The sequence below is a fragment of the Geotrypetes seraphini genome, chromosome 8 (assembly GCF_902459505.1).
Source record: "Geotrypetes seraphini chromosome 8, aGeoSer1.1, whole genome shotgun sequence".
Lineage (NCBI taxonomy): Eukaryota > Metazoa > Chordata > Amphibia > Gymnophiona > Dermophiidae > Geotrypetes > Geotrypetes seraphini.
This window is the reverse complement of record NC_047091.1, coordinates 27,439,113-27,453,865: the sequence shown is the minus strand read 5'-3', so window position 1 is coordinate 27,453,865 and position 14,753 is coordinate 27,439,113. Positions and strand designations below refer to the sequence as shown.

General features: G+C 45.2%; 1 protein-coding gene across 4 annotated transcripts in view; it reads right to left on the bottom strand.

Annotated features, from left to right (window-relative positions):
- CAP1 (cyclase associated actin cytoskeleton regulatory protein 1) overlaps positions 1-14,753 on the bottom strand; it is a 69,996-nt gene that overhangs the window by 54,228 nt on the left and 1,015 nt on the right. For 3 of the 4 annotated variants that reach the window (XM_033955675.1, XM_033955676.1, XM_033955677.1), the window contains exons 2-3: positions 6,971-7,092; positions 2,718-2,818 (exon numbers count right to left, since the gene is read on the bottom strand). In XM_033955675.1, the coding sequence (XP_033811566.1) occupies positions 2,718-2,818; positions 6,971-7,082 (213 nt within the window). In that variant the 5' untranslated portion in view covers positions 7,083-7,092. The remainder of the gene's footprint in view (positions 1-2,717; positions 2,819-6,970; positions 7,093-14,753) is intronic. The other variant, XM_033955678.1, reaches the window with a different exon arrangement.

Here is a 14,753-nt window from a genome sequence, read left to right as displayed (position 1 = left end):
TGTAGGTTGGTTTCATTTACCCCAACATTGATTGGATAAACATAACATTAAGTGCCAGAGAGAAAAATTTCCTAGACATTATGACTTCTTCTTGGAGCAACTGGTCCAGAAACCAACAAAAGGGGGAGCCATTTTAAATTTAGTCCTTAGTGGAATACAGGTAACTGTTTAGTCCGCTAGGACAGTGATTCCCAACCCTGTCCTGGAGAAACACCAGGCCAATCGGGTTTTCAGGCTAGCCCTAATGAATATGCATGAGAGAGATTTGCATATGATGGAAGTGATAGGCATGCAAATTTGCTTCATGCATATTCATTAGGGCTAGCCTGAAAACCCAATTGGCCTGGTGTTCCTCCAGGACAGGATTGGGAACCACTGCGCTAGGAAACAGTGATCATAACATGATCAAATTTGAGCCAGTATCTTGAGCGACATCTGTAGCAGCATTTACGATAACATGAGGAAAATGGTTAAAAAGAAACTAGAAGAATTGGTAACAAAGGTTAGGGCTGTAAACCAGGTGTGGATGTCATCTAAAAATACCATCATGGAAGCCCAGACCAGATGTATTTCACATATATATTAACAAAGGTGGAAAGAAGAGAAAACGAGAGCCAGTATGATTAAAACATGATTTAAAAGAAAATAAGAAAGAACATAAGCACTGGCAAGTTAGATGCAAAGCACTGATAAAGAAAGCTAAGAAAGATTATGAAGAGAAATTTGCCAAAGAGGCAAAAACTCATAGTAACAACTTTTTTTAGGTGTATCAGAAGCAGAAAACCTGTCAGGGAATCCATAGGACTGTTGGATGATCAAGGAGCAAAAGGGACACCCAGGGAGGATAAGGCCATAGCAGACACACAAAATGAATTCTTTTCTTCAGTCTTTACAAACGATGTAAGAGATCTACCTGAACCAGAAATAGTGTTCAAGGGTGATGAGGCGGAGAAACAAAGAAATCTTAGTGAACCTAGATGTACTAACCCAAATTGACAAGTTAGAAGCGATACATCCCACGGTACTTAAAGAACTCATGAAATTACCAACCTGCCGTTAATGATATGTAACTGGCTGCTAAAATTGTCTACCTGAAGATTGGAGGGTGGCCAATGTTACACCAATCTTTTAAAAGGGTTCCAGGGGGGGATCTAGAAAGTTACAGACCGGTAAATCTGATTTTAGTGCTGGGTAAAATATTTGAAACAATTATTAAAAAAAAAAAAAAAATGTGGCATATACAAACATGATTTAATGGGACAGATCAGAATGGGTCAGCCAAAGGAGGTCTTGCTTCACCAATTTGCTTGACTTCTTTGAAGGTGTTAATAAATATGTGATAAAGTTGGTTGATGTACTATTGCACGGGTGTCAAAGTCCCTCCTCGAGGGCCGCAATCCAGTCTGGTTTTCAGGATTTCCCCAATGAATATGCATGAGATCTATTTGCATGCACTGCTTTCATTGTATGCTAATAGATCTCATGCATATTCATTGGGGAAATCCTAAAAACCTGACTGGATTGCGGCCCTCGAAGTGGGACTGACACCCCTGATGTACTTTATCTAGATGTTCCAGAAAGCTTTTGAAAAATTCCTCATGAGAGGCTCTTAAGAAAATTAAAGTTATGGGACAGATTCAATGTTCAGTTGTGGATTAGGAATTATCGTAGGAAAAAAAAAAAAAAAAAAAAAAAAAGAGGGTAGGGTTAAATTGTCAATTTTCTCAGTGGAGGAGGGCAAATAGTCGAATGCCGCAGGGATCTGTTCTGGGACCGGTGCTATTTATTTATAAATGATCTGGAAATTGGAATGAGTGAGGTGATTTAATTTGCAGATGACACTAAACTGTTCAAAGTTGTTAAAACACATGCAGACTGAAAAACTACAGGCAGACCTTATGAAATTGTGGACAAATGTAAAGTGATGCACATTGGGAAGAATAATCCAAATCATAGTTACAAGATGCTAGGGTCCACCTTGGGAGTCAGCACCCAAGAAAAAAATTCTGGGTGTCATTGTAAACAATATGCTAGAATTATTAGAAAAGGGATGGTTAACAAGACTAAGAATGTTATAATGCCTCTATCGCTCCATGGTACAATCTCACCTTGAGTATTGTGTTCAATTCTGGTTGCTTTATCTCAAAAAAGATATAGCAGGAAAGACTAAAGAAATTTGGGCTTGTCAGCTTGGAAAAAAAAGAGATCGCTGAGGGGATATATCATTGAAGTTTACAAAATCCTAAGTGGTGTAGAATGGGTACAAGTGGATTGATTTTTTTATTCCATCAAAAAAGATAAAGACTAGGGGGGGGACGACACTTAAAACCAATAGAAGAAAATATTTTTTCACTCAAAGAATAAATTAAGATCTGAAATGCACTGCCAGAGGAATTGTTAAGAGCGGTTAACATAGCTGATTTTAACAAATGTTGGACAGGTTCCTGGAGGAAAAGTCCATAGTCTGCTATTGAGACAGTCATAGGGGAAGCCACTGCTTGCTCTGATCAGTAGCATGGAATGCTGCTACTATTTGGTTTTTTTGCCAGGTACTAATGACCTTGATTGGCCATCATGAAAACAGGATCCTGGGTCAGATGGACCATTAGTCTTACATACCAACAGCACAGCATCTCCCAGGATCTTGATCAGAAACTGTAAAGTCGTTGCTCTGAAATCAAAAGAACTCCAAATGGTGTTTTTCAGTGGAGATTTACCTGTGTCTGGACAACACCGCCGATTTCCTTACTGATCTTCATATATTCAGCTACTGGTCCTTCAAGCAGACAATCAAATGCCTGCACATACTGAGCCAATCCTGAAGAAAGAAGAGACCAAAGGATGGGAAAAAACAAAATCATGGCAGATGAGCAGAATAGACAAGATTTATCTCCAGGTTCCTACTTAGCCTTATAATCCCTTTATATGCTGTTTAGATGAATTGGGATGAGAATAGGCAAGGTGTTCTTTAGGCCCATTGATGCTAACCAACCAACCACGATAAGTTAAGCAGCAACCCATCCCCCCTCCGGCAAAGACTACCGGCAGGAGGGATGCCCAAACCCTCCTCTCGGAATGCCCCCACCCCCGAACATCACACGGCAGGAGGGTTGCCCAATCTGTTCCCGTTCATTTGACTGACCAATCCATACTGAGATCTTCTCACTACAAAAAATTGTTTGATTATTACTGATATTAGTATTACATACATACATATATATATTGTTGCAGTACACTTTTTATGCCTCAAGCTAGTACCATCTAGAACTTTTCTGTTTACTGCCCTGTATCGGTAGCATAGAGCAGTGGTTTCCAATCCTGTCCTGGAGGACCACCAGGCCAATCGGGTTTTCAGGCTAGCCCTAATGAATGTGCATGAGAGAGTTTTGCATATAATGGAAGTGACAGGCATGCAAATCTGCTCCATGCATATTCATTAGGGCTATCCTGAAAACCCAATTGACCTGGTGGCCTCCAGGACAGGGTGGGAAACCACTAGTATAGAGTGTTGCTGCACCTTGGGTTTTGGCTAGATGTTGGTGACCTCAGTTGGCCACCGTGAGACCTGGTTACTGGGCTTGATGGACCATTGATCTGACCCGGTAAGGCTGTTCTTATGTTCTAAGAGCGATACCTCGAGTCCCTGATTGCAGGAATCTAGGAGTCCTGGTACCCAACACTTACCCAGCAGCCCCATCATCACAATGACTGGACAAGTGCGCAGAGAAAGGCATACCAAAAGTGGAAATTTAGTTGCAAATGACAAAACTGCCATACTCTAAACCGGGGGTCTCAAAGTTCCTCCTTAAGGGCTGCAATCCAGTTGGGTTTTCAAGATTTCCCCAATGAATATGCATGAGATCTATGCTTTCAATGCATATTCGTTGTGGAAATCTTGAAAACCCAACTGGATTGCGGCCCTCAAGGAATGACTGTGAGATCCCTGCTCTAAACAATAAAAGTTCAATGTTTCTACCCTCTTCTATTCGCTACTGGTATACATTCACCAAAGAAAGATTAGCTTCTTACCTCAATAATCTTCTCTCTTTCGCATAGATGTGTCTAATAGCCCTGAACCGGCAAGTTGCTTGCAGAATGATATCACTCATCTTTCATAAGAACATAAGAATAACCTTACTGGGTCAGACCAATGGTCTATCAAGCCCAATAGCCCATTCAGGCCACTAGTACCTGGCAAAAACCCAGAGAGTAGCCAACATTCCAAGCTACCGATTCAGGACAAGCAGTGGCTTCCTCCATGTTTTTCTCAATAACAGACTATGGCCTTTTCCTCCAGGAATTTGTCCAAACCTTTCTTAAAACCAGCTGCGCTATCCACTCTTACCACAACCTCTGGCAATGCATTCCAGAGCGTAATTATTCTCTGAGTGAAAAATATTTCCTCCTATTTGTTTTAAAAGTATTTCCCTGTAACTTCATCTTTCCCCCTTGATCAAGCCTCCTATGGATCCCCACCCCTGGAGGACTCAAAGAAAACTGAGCCAACCATCCAGCACAAAACTGGAATGATACAGGGGGAGAAAAGGCCTGAGGGGTCCATCCCTATCGATTTTAAGCAAAATAGAGGGGTTTGAGGCAGATAAAGGCTTTAGAAAAAACCCAATTAAAATTCAAAGATGGCCAGCACCAGCAAATTCGAGTCAAAAACAGCCCTGTGGGCTCCCCTGAAGTTCAAGAACTACAGGGAAATGGGTTTGAAGAGGGGACCCTAATCTGGCCCTGGGCAGAAACACTGAAATATCACATTTCCAAACCCACCAATATTCTCCATCCGCTATAATTATTCCCTTAGCACGCATGCGCACTTCAAAGTTGGTGGGCCATGATCAGTGGCGCCATGCCAGTGCCTGCCTCAGCTGATTTCCTGATCTCCAACGCCGGCTGACTTCTGATTACGCTGTGCTTGCTGGCTTCCCAATCCTGCTCCTCCGAAACCGGTGATGGGGAAGAGGGAGGAGAAGCGAAGCTGGCAAGCACAGTGTTAAGAGCCCCTGGAGCATGGCTGAAGTAGCTTCCTGGCTAGGGCAGAATTGAAGGAAGATAGGGTAGGGAGGGAGGCTTCAACTCGCTGCTCCTGCTTGCTTCAGGCCTTCCTCGCTGTTGAGTCCTGCCTTCGCAGAAACAGAAAGTAGGTGGGACCCGGCAGCGACGAAGGACCAAAGCAAGCAGGAGCAGTGAGTTGTGAATGCTGCAGTGCTGACAGCTGTAAGAGACCTGGGAAAGGGGGGGGAAATAAGAAACACTGCCGATGGCTGTGTGAGACCGTGGGAAGGGGGAGAAATGCTGCCATTGTACAGGGGGGAGGTAAAAGGAAGGGAAAAGGGCTACTGCTGGACAGGGGGAGCAGGGAAGAGGTGCTGCTGGACAGAGGGGGAGGTAAAAGTAAGTGAGAACATAAGATTCACCGCTGCTGGGTCAGATCAGTGGTCCATCGTGCCCAGCACTCCACACACACGGCAGCCCTTGGTTTAAAGACCAGTGCCCTAACCGAGCCTAGCTTTATCTGCGTACTTTCTGGTTCAGCAGGAACTTGTCTAACTTTATCTTGAATCCCTGGAGGGTGTTTTCTCTTATAACAGCCTCCAGGAGAGCATTCCTGTTTTCCACCACTCTCTGGGTGAAGAAGAACTTCCTTATGTTTGTACGGAATTTATCCCCTTTTAACTTGAGAGAAGAGCTACTGCTGGACAGGGGGAGCAGGGAAGGGGTGCTGCTGGACAGAGGGGAGGTCAAAGGAAAGGAGAAGGGCTACTGCTGGACAGGGGGAGCAGGGAAGGGGTGCTGCTGGACAGAGGGGAGGTCAAAGGAAAGGAGAAGGGCTACTGCTAGACAGGTGGAGCAGGGAAGAGTTCTACTAGACAGGGGGGGTAGAGAGAGAAAAGTACAGACAGCGGGCAGGAAAGAGACAGACAGGGGGCCAGGGAGAGAGACAGAAATAAAGACAGACAAAGAAAAAAAGGGGGCAGGGAGAGAAAAACACAGACAAAGAAAGAAAGAAAGAAAGAAATGCCTAAGTCTACACATCTATTCTAGCACCCGTTAATGTAACGGGCTAAAAAATTAATAGGCTATAATAGCCTTACTCACTGTGCCATGTGGTGCCTGCCTGCCTCAGCTCAGAAGTGCAGCTGGAACTAGAGAATGACACGGTGACAAAATTCATCACCGTTCCCGTCCCCACGGATAACCGCGGGAAACCATCTTCATGTCATTCTTTAAGGCAGAGGGAAGAATCAGAGTATGAATGGCCACAACCACTGACCCGCAAGCTTTGCTTTGAAGAATGCTGGTGTAGGATTGAGATTGAAATAGACACTAGAAAATGACATGGGATTATTTCCCATGATTATCGACGGGGACGGTGATGAATTTTGTCACCATGTCATTCTCTAGCTGGAACAAATGGAGAACAACTCGCCTCACAGGTTTACTCTACGCACTTAGGTCTTTAGGTTGCCAGTCAGAACTTCAAACCCCGAAACTCTTGCCGCAATGGGAGGGGGGGGAAGAGACCATGCAGCCAGCTTGCTTTTAATCCCAAACAACCTGTGTTCAAGTTCCTAATGAATCAGGGATGTGAGCAGCTACTCAGGGGATGGCCCCCAAGCTCCCAAAATATTACAGCAGGCTGGCTAGATAGGCATTTTCGAGGGCTGATCCTGCTAGCAACAAATATTTCTGCCACAAAAGTCTGTGTCTTTTCCCAGGCAGAGGCCCTAACAAGTGGAAACCTCTGGGCATTGAGCCTCAAATAAAGCCAAAAATAGATCAGAAACATCTGAGCTACTTGCTTGCACAAGAAAAACTGAGGGGGCAGGAGCAAGTCTACTGCGAAGGAGGGGGAGTTGAAAGGTGAGCAATATTCTGCAAGCAACTTGCAGGTTCAGATGAATAATCCTAGCATTCAGGACTACTAGACATCCCACTACAATTACATTTGCTTTCTTACCTTTAGAAGAAGCATCACCAGAGTCCGCATGGAGGCCAGGAGACCTAGCTACAGCTTCAAGGCGACCCACAGCCTTCTCTAAACGCTCCACAAGGCTCTGCACGTCTGCCATCACTCAATTCCTGCAGGTAAAAGGTACAGCAAGTAGCTCAAAAGCCAGGCCAGCATTTTTAGATAATTCAACCAGATCCTGCCTTGCTTGCTTTAACTTGACATCTAATCTCTCTATAAGAGAATACGATTCCACTGATCTGACCCAGCAGTGGCAATTCTTATGTTCTTATGACAGCATGAAAAAGAACCACAATCCTAGCCTCAGTTTGCTGCCCCAAGCCTGGGCCAACAGATGAGGCTCACAAACCTTTCCCACCAAAGACACCGTGGATAATTTCAGTGGTAAGAGAAGTCCATGGCTATCTGTGTGGAGAGTTTGCAGAAGAGCAAGCAATGGAGACTTAGGCCCTGATTCTCTAAAAGTGCGTCCCGATTTTAGGCAGCTGTAGACGTCCTACAGCTGTCTAATCAGCCAATCGGGATGCACGTTTTTAAAAAAAAAAATGCTCCCCAGGCAGGCCTGAAGGCGCCTCCGGGAGCCTAGGGAGACCCGCAAGATGCCTAAGCTCGTCTAAGGGCCTTAGGCGGGCCTTAGGCTGAACCTAGGCGGCCCTACGCGTCTCCCTAGTAGATGAGAAGCTTAAAAATGTAGGCCAGCAAAATGCTGGTCTACACTGTAAGTAGACGCGGCTGCTATACTTATCGCAGCAAGGGATCTCTCTGCCGCTATAAGTATAGCGGGCCGTTGCCCCTGACCGATCACTGGCAGGAGGGTGCCCAAACCCTCCTGCCCGAAGATGCACCCCCCCGACACTACCGATCCCCCCCCCCCCGACAATATCGGTCGCTGGCAGGAGGGTGCCCAATCCCTCCTGCCCGAAGACGCACCACCCCCCGGCGCTAACAACCCCCACTCCACCAAACCTGTTCTTACAGATGGGTCTTGCACGTCGAGCAAGCAGGCACGCCTCGTCAAAATGAGGCGGGCCCGCCCCTTCCCGGCCCATCCCGCCGAAGCCTAAGGCCTGATTGGCCCAGGCTCTAGAAGCCTGGACCAATCAGGCCTTAGGTATAGCGGGTCCGCCCATCCCCACTTAATCTAAGGCCTGATTGGCCAATCAGACCTTAGATTTAATAGGGATGGGCGGACCCGCTATTCCTAAGGCCTGATTGGTCCAGGCTTCTAGAGCCTGGGCCAATCAGGCCTTAGGCTTCGGCGGGATGGGCCGGGAAGGGGCGGGCCCGCCTCATTTCGACGAGGCGTGCCTGCTTGCTCGACGTGCAAGACCCATCTGTAAGAACAGGTTTGGTGGAGTGGGGGTTGTTAGCGCCGGGGGGTGGTGCGTCTTCGGGCAGGAGGGATTGGGCACCCTCCTGCCAGCGACCGATATTGTCGGGGGGTGGGGTGGGGGGGCGATTGGTAGTGTCGGGGGGGGGCGGTCGGTAGTGTCGGGGAGGGGGGTGCGTCTTCGGGCAGGAGGGTTTGGGCACCCTCCTGCCAGTGATCGGTCAGGAGGCCACGGCCCGCTATACTTATAGCGGCAAAGAGATCCCTTGCCGCGATAAGTGTAGCGGGCCGTGTCTAATCTAACCCGATTCTCTAACCCGTGTCTGTAACATGGCCGCCGGTTACAGAATCGGGGTTTAGTTTAGGCCGATTCTGAATAGGACGCCTCTCCCGGGCGTCCTATACAGAATCAGGGCCTAGGTGTCTTGCGGGCCTCGCCTTCAATATAGGCGGCCTGCCTGGGGAGCATTTTTTTAAAAAAAACGTGCATCCCGATTGGCTGATTAGACAGCTGTAGGACGCCTACAGCTGCCTAAAATCGGGACGCACTTTTAGAGAATTAGGGCCTTAGTGTCACGTAGTACAAAGAGTCACTGAAACAGCTGTCCTAGATACTAGGACTGATCACGCGAGATGCACTTAAAACGGTTAAGACCATGCCGGTCACTGTGGGCTGATTTTTTGGCCGATTTCTAAACAGCAATCGATGTTCAAACAGCTTCCCATGCAAACGAGTTTTGTGGAGGGCAGTTGTAATCCCATCCGATTGCTCGCTTAGAAACTGTCTCTCACACATGCACAGAGTTGGTCTGGGGAAGCCCCAAAGCTGCCTTCTGCCAACTCCACTGTGTTTGGGCATATCTCTTTTTTTTTTTTTCATAATGGCACAGATATTGTGCATTATACATGCACATTATCTGTCCCCATTAAAAAAAAAAAGCAAGCCGCTCCCCCTCTCCCCGAAACCAAAATAGAGGTAAGAGGGATGCCCACTCCTTCCTGCTGCTGTAAAGCCCCTCCCCACTTACATAAAAATAATAAAAAAAATAAATCAGCAGAAGGGATGCCCACTCCCTCCTGTCACTGGATGTCCCCCCAGGCCCCACCAACCACCCCTGAACAACCTCCATACCTTCAAAATAGCGGGCCTTCCCCTTCCCAGTGCATCCTGGGATGCATGGGAAAGGGCCTAAGGCCCCTCCTAAGGGAGTGAAATCCCTCCAAGCACTTACCAGCTGGCACCCAGAAGGTGTAGACAACCCTTTATATTTCTGGTATGCTACATACATCAAATTCACAAAATGAGGGTCAAAGACCTGATCTGGATCCTCCAGGGACCTCTTGATGGTCTACCATGTTCCTCCTCCCAGGGTCAGCAGCATCCACACAGATGCATTTTGCCAATGACAAAGTCACCCCTACACAGCTTCAGCAGGGCTTTACTGTCTAACACTGGAGGCTTCTGTGACCCCAAACCCATGGCTTGAACTCCCCCCCCCCTTGCATGCCCCGTAGCATGTGGTACATGGATGCATACTGTCTACCATTCAGCACATTCCTGGTATGATATAGGGGCCAAACCACTTGAGTCCATTAAAAAAAAAAATCAATTTAAACAAAAAAAAAAAAAGTGAGGTGCTGAAGCAGATAGAGGCTTTTTAAATAAAAAATGAGAAATCCAAGATGGCCAACACGGGTGCCTTTTGGTGCAAGAAAACTGCCCATGGGAGCAAAACTAACTTTTCAAAAGCTATGAAAAATAGGATGCTAGAGGTGGGGAACCCTTGGGACAACCCAAGAAACCCTTAGGTTTGCTAAATTCAGACCCACCCCAATGTTTCCCATTAACAATAATGATCTGTACTCACAGAACTGCTAAGTGCTTTGCCTGAATCAGCTCTCTCTATAGCTGGAAATGAAAGAGGGAGGATTTTCTGCCTCAGGCAAGCAAGAGTGGCTCCAGCGGCTTGTCTCTTCAGGCTGCCTTTTATTCAGGGTCCCAGAACCTGAAACTCTAGACCCCACTTGCTCCCACACGATTCTTCAGGTAGGGGATACAGCTGACCATCACCAAGCCTCCTGGTCAGTTGGGGGGTGGGGTCCAATCCAGCACCTGATCTCTACAGGGGCGAGCACCACTCCCAGGGGACCTATCCCGAGTTTCAAGTGTTACAGCAGGCTGGCCAGGCAGGTGCTTTTTCAGAAGGGTTGCCCTCCTGGCTGCAGACCCCAATGTCTGTATCTTTCCTAGGCAGAGCTTTCTCAGGACTACTGGGAACTTCTTAGCATGGGAAAGCTTTGGGAAAAAGCAGATTTAACCTGAAAATAAGAAATCCAGCACAAAGCAGATGGAAAGACATCTTCTCAACTCACTTACAGAAGATAAGACTGGGGAGAGGGGAGAGCTGAGAAAAATGATCGGCATCTTCTGCAATCCAACTCACAAGCTGGGATATAGAACCCACCTGTTAGGAATCATATGCTGTTTGCACAGGAAATGGGCTATCAATGCCAGCAGTATGAGCCAGTCAATAGGTACACGAGGCCAAAGTGAATCGTCACAATGACTCAGGATATTTCCTGTTCTGAAAAGATATGCCAAGTTATGATCCATTATGTTCAAGAGAACTATGCTTAATGGACCCACATACTCAAATATGAAAGATAGTCAGCCTCTATCATTAAGCTCTCTGAAAAATGGACAGAATGAGTGAAACTCTTATCAGTACAAGGAGGAGAGCAGCAATTTGTAGAACAAGGAAAAGCTGACTAAAGCAGAAATAGCTACAGCAGGAACCAAATAGAAATGACAAGCAGATCAAAGCCTGACATATGATTTATTAAAGAGAAGTGAATTTAAACTTCAGCGATACAAAATGTGCACGTTCTATTTTTTTGCATTAGGGTTTCTTCCTGCACTGGTTTTGAACCATTTGTTATACTGTGCTGCAGTTATCAATCTGTTGTGAAATGGTTCTCTCTCACTGCTATGGTGTTGACCTGTGTACAGAAGTGCATAAGGTAGCAAGTCTCATCCACTGAAAACTGCTACACCCTGTGATGCAAGTATACAAAAGCATGAAAGTCTCAAAAACACTTACCGTATATACTTGAATATGATTAGATTTTTGGGCCAAAAAAAGGCCCAAAAAGGGGGTCTCGTTTTATATTCCAGTCAGCACCCACATGCCCCCCTCCCAGACTTGTTGCAGGCCTCTGCCAGCCTGCCATATGACCTGGTGGGCCAGGACAGGAGGGATCCCTCCCATCTCAGGTCCCGGTCGACTTTGAAAATTTTTTACCTCCCTCCCGACTCCCCCCACATACCTTTTTGAATCCTTGGTGAACCAGGTAGGAGCGAGCTTTCCGCGCTCCTGCCCCAGGCTGAGCCCTCTAAATGGCTGCTGCGACTTCTTGTGATCTAACAATGTACCGGGCAGGAGTGAGCTTTTTGTGCTCCTGCCCAGCATTGAGCCACTGGCTGAATAGCTGCCACCAGTTCTTGCGGTATTCATGAGAACTGGCAGCAGCCATTCAGGGAGCGGCTCAGGGCCAGGCAGGAGCACAAAAAGCTCGCTCATGCCTGGTACACTGCTGGACCACCAGGGATTCAAAAAGGTGCTGGGCGGGAGGAGGTGAAAAAATTGTCAGTCTTCTGGGACAGGAGGGATCCCTCCTGACACATGAATATTAACCCCCGTGGCTTATATTCAAGTCAACTTTTTTTCCTCCTTTTTTTGGGGAAAAAGGGTACCTTGATTTATATTTGAGTATATACGGTATCAAGGAAGGAAGTGCCTCAGACTTCCTGCCAAAGATTAACACTAACATGGAGAATATTCATTAAGAGAAGGACTTCCTAAATACTGAATTCATTTTTAATAAATATAAGAATAACCTCTATATATGTTTGAAAATTATATTTTGTTTTTCATAAACTGCACTTAGCCTGAAAAACTTCTTAAAACAACTGTCAATACCTGGGATTTACAATTCTCACCGATGAAAAGGCAGATATACTCTGTGCCAATGTCTGAAATCTCAGCACTATATACATAAGAACTGTCATACTGGATCAGACCTAAAGGTTCAAGTCCTGTATTCTGTCTCTAAAAGCGGACAATAGAAGTCAAGTACATGGCAAGATTCTAAAAAATAGTAAGATTCCATACTACTTATCCCCAGGGATAAACAGTGGATTTCCCCAAGACTTCCTCAATGATTTTTGAACTTTCTTCCCAGAGACTGTCCAAAATTTTTTAAAACCTAGCTATGTTAATTCCTTTTAGCACATCCTCCAATAATGAATTCCAAAGCTTAGCCATACATTCATTAAGGGGCTCTTTTACTAAAATCACAACAAAAGTGGACTTAGCGCATCCCTTAAACGGATCTTTATTGCATGGTAAAGCCACTTTTGCAACATGCAGAAAATAGCCATGCATTAATTTTGTCTTTGGCGCATGGCAATTATAAAAAAAAAAACCCCAAAAAACCCACATCTTATCACATGAACCCCTATGCCACCTATTTTGTAGGTGGTTAAGGGCCCCCGTGCTAAATCAATCAGAAGATAGCAATCAATGCCTCTCACGCTGTCACATCCCCTCTCCTACCCCAAACACACTTCCACTCAGAAAATAATTTTTAGCATACAAATTGGCAAATTTACCACAGAATACCAACACATGTCCTGCGGTAAGCATTTTAAATGTATGGTAAGCCACTTACAGCAGTTTGGTAAAACGACACCTGAGTGACTATTCCATGAAGAGAAAGAAAGCCTTCCTCCATCATGAGCACATATGAAATGTGGCAAATGTGGCAGAAAGATATTCTGCCTGTAGATTATACTTTATGAGATGAGCATTAACTATGAAATCAGAACGAACATCCAACATTTTATTTATTGGGCTTTATTAGCCGCCTTTATGAAAAGGTGGTATACAGCAAGCAAGTTCAACATACTCGTAAAACTTAGTTAACAGCATAATAGTAAAATGACAAAGTATAAACATGAGAAAACTCAAAATCAGCAAATTTAAAACATAATAGAACTACCATGACAGTATCAAAATTATACATATTTAACAGCACTGAAATAATGCTTATGCAACACATAAGCACACATTAGAACCTTCAAAAATATATATGATGCTAATGCTTGACAATACAGGTCATCAAATAGGCAAAGGGTCAAGTGCAGAAATAAAAATGCGACAAGATAAGTGGTACAGAGTCCATTGGAAGAGATAGGTGGCTAAACTTAAGGCAAGCTGTTACATCACTTCCTTAGATCTTGTTTAACTGTGGGGTCGCTCCAGAGGAATGCTTAAAAGATGGATTCTCGAAGGAGGGAGGGTTCTTGAGTGGCCAGAATTGTTGGGCTATCGCCCCTTTTCTGTCATCATTCTCTATGTTTCTAAAGTTATATACCCTGGCAGAGTACAGATTCACTTCAGTCAGTTATGTGGAAAACTAGAGATGGGTGGCTCAAAAACATATTTAAAAGAGTGCAGCACATACTGAATACTGTGGTTGATTTGATTTTTCTCTAAATACATACAATAATATTTCAGAATTCTGCTGCATGTCTCATATTCCGCCAAGGTCATTATGCTCACGTTATCCCCCCCCCCTTTTAAGTTGCTTCATTGCTCCCTGTTTGCTTCCACATACAGTTCAAACTCCTTTTACTGACCTACACGTGTATAAGAACATAAGACTAGCCTTACTGGGTCAGACCAATGGTCCATCAAGCCCAGTAGCCCGTTCTCATGGTGGCCAATCCAGGTCCCTAGTACTTGGCCAAAACCCAAGGAGTAGCAACATTCCATATCTTTCTCAATAACAGACTTTTCTTAAAACCAGCTACACTATCCTTGATATCTCTCCCTATACTCCGCCCCGGGAACTCTGTTCATCGGGTAAGTCTATTGTCTGTACCCTTCTCCTCTACAACCAACTCCATCCCTTCTACCCTGCTGTGCCATACACCTGGAACAACTTGTCTGACTTGGTATGACAGGCTCCGTCTCTGGAGGTATTCAAATCCAGTCTGAAGGTCCACTTTTTCACCCAACCAATTTGTAAAAGCAACACATTTGTTGTCAATCTCTCTGTGGCCCCCTACCCTCTCTACCTTTTCTCCCTTTGTATCTCCCCACATGAACAGCATATATTGCTTTACCATTTTGTCCAATGTGTCTTTCATAATTAGATTGTAAGCACTTTCAAGCAGGGACTGTCTTTTGTATTTAATGTACAAAAATAATAGTAGTAGCAGCAGCAGCAGCAGCATTACATGAGGTTACATTAGCTTCCTATTGAAGCTAGGGGTTAAATTTAAATGCTTTTGTCCAGAATATCATTTTGTCTTATGGGAACAGGAGAACCATTAATAACTCTTCCTTTGATTTCCCCTCTGTAAAGGATGGAAGA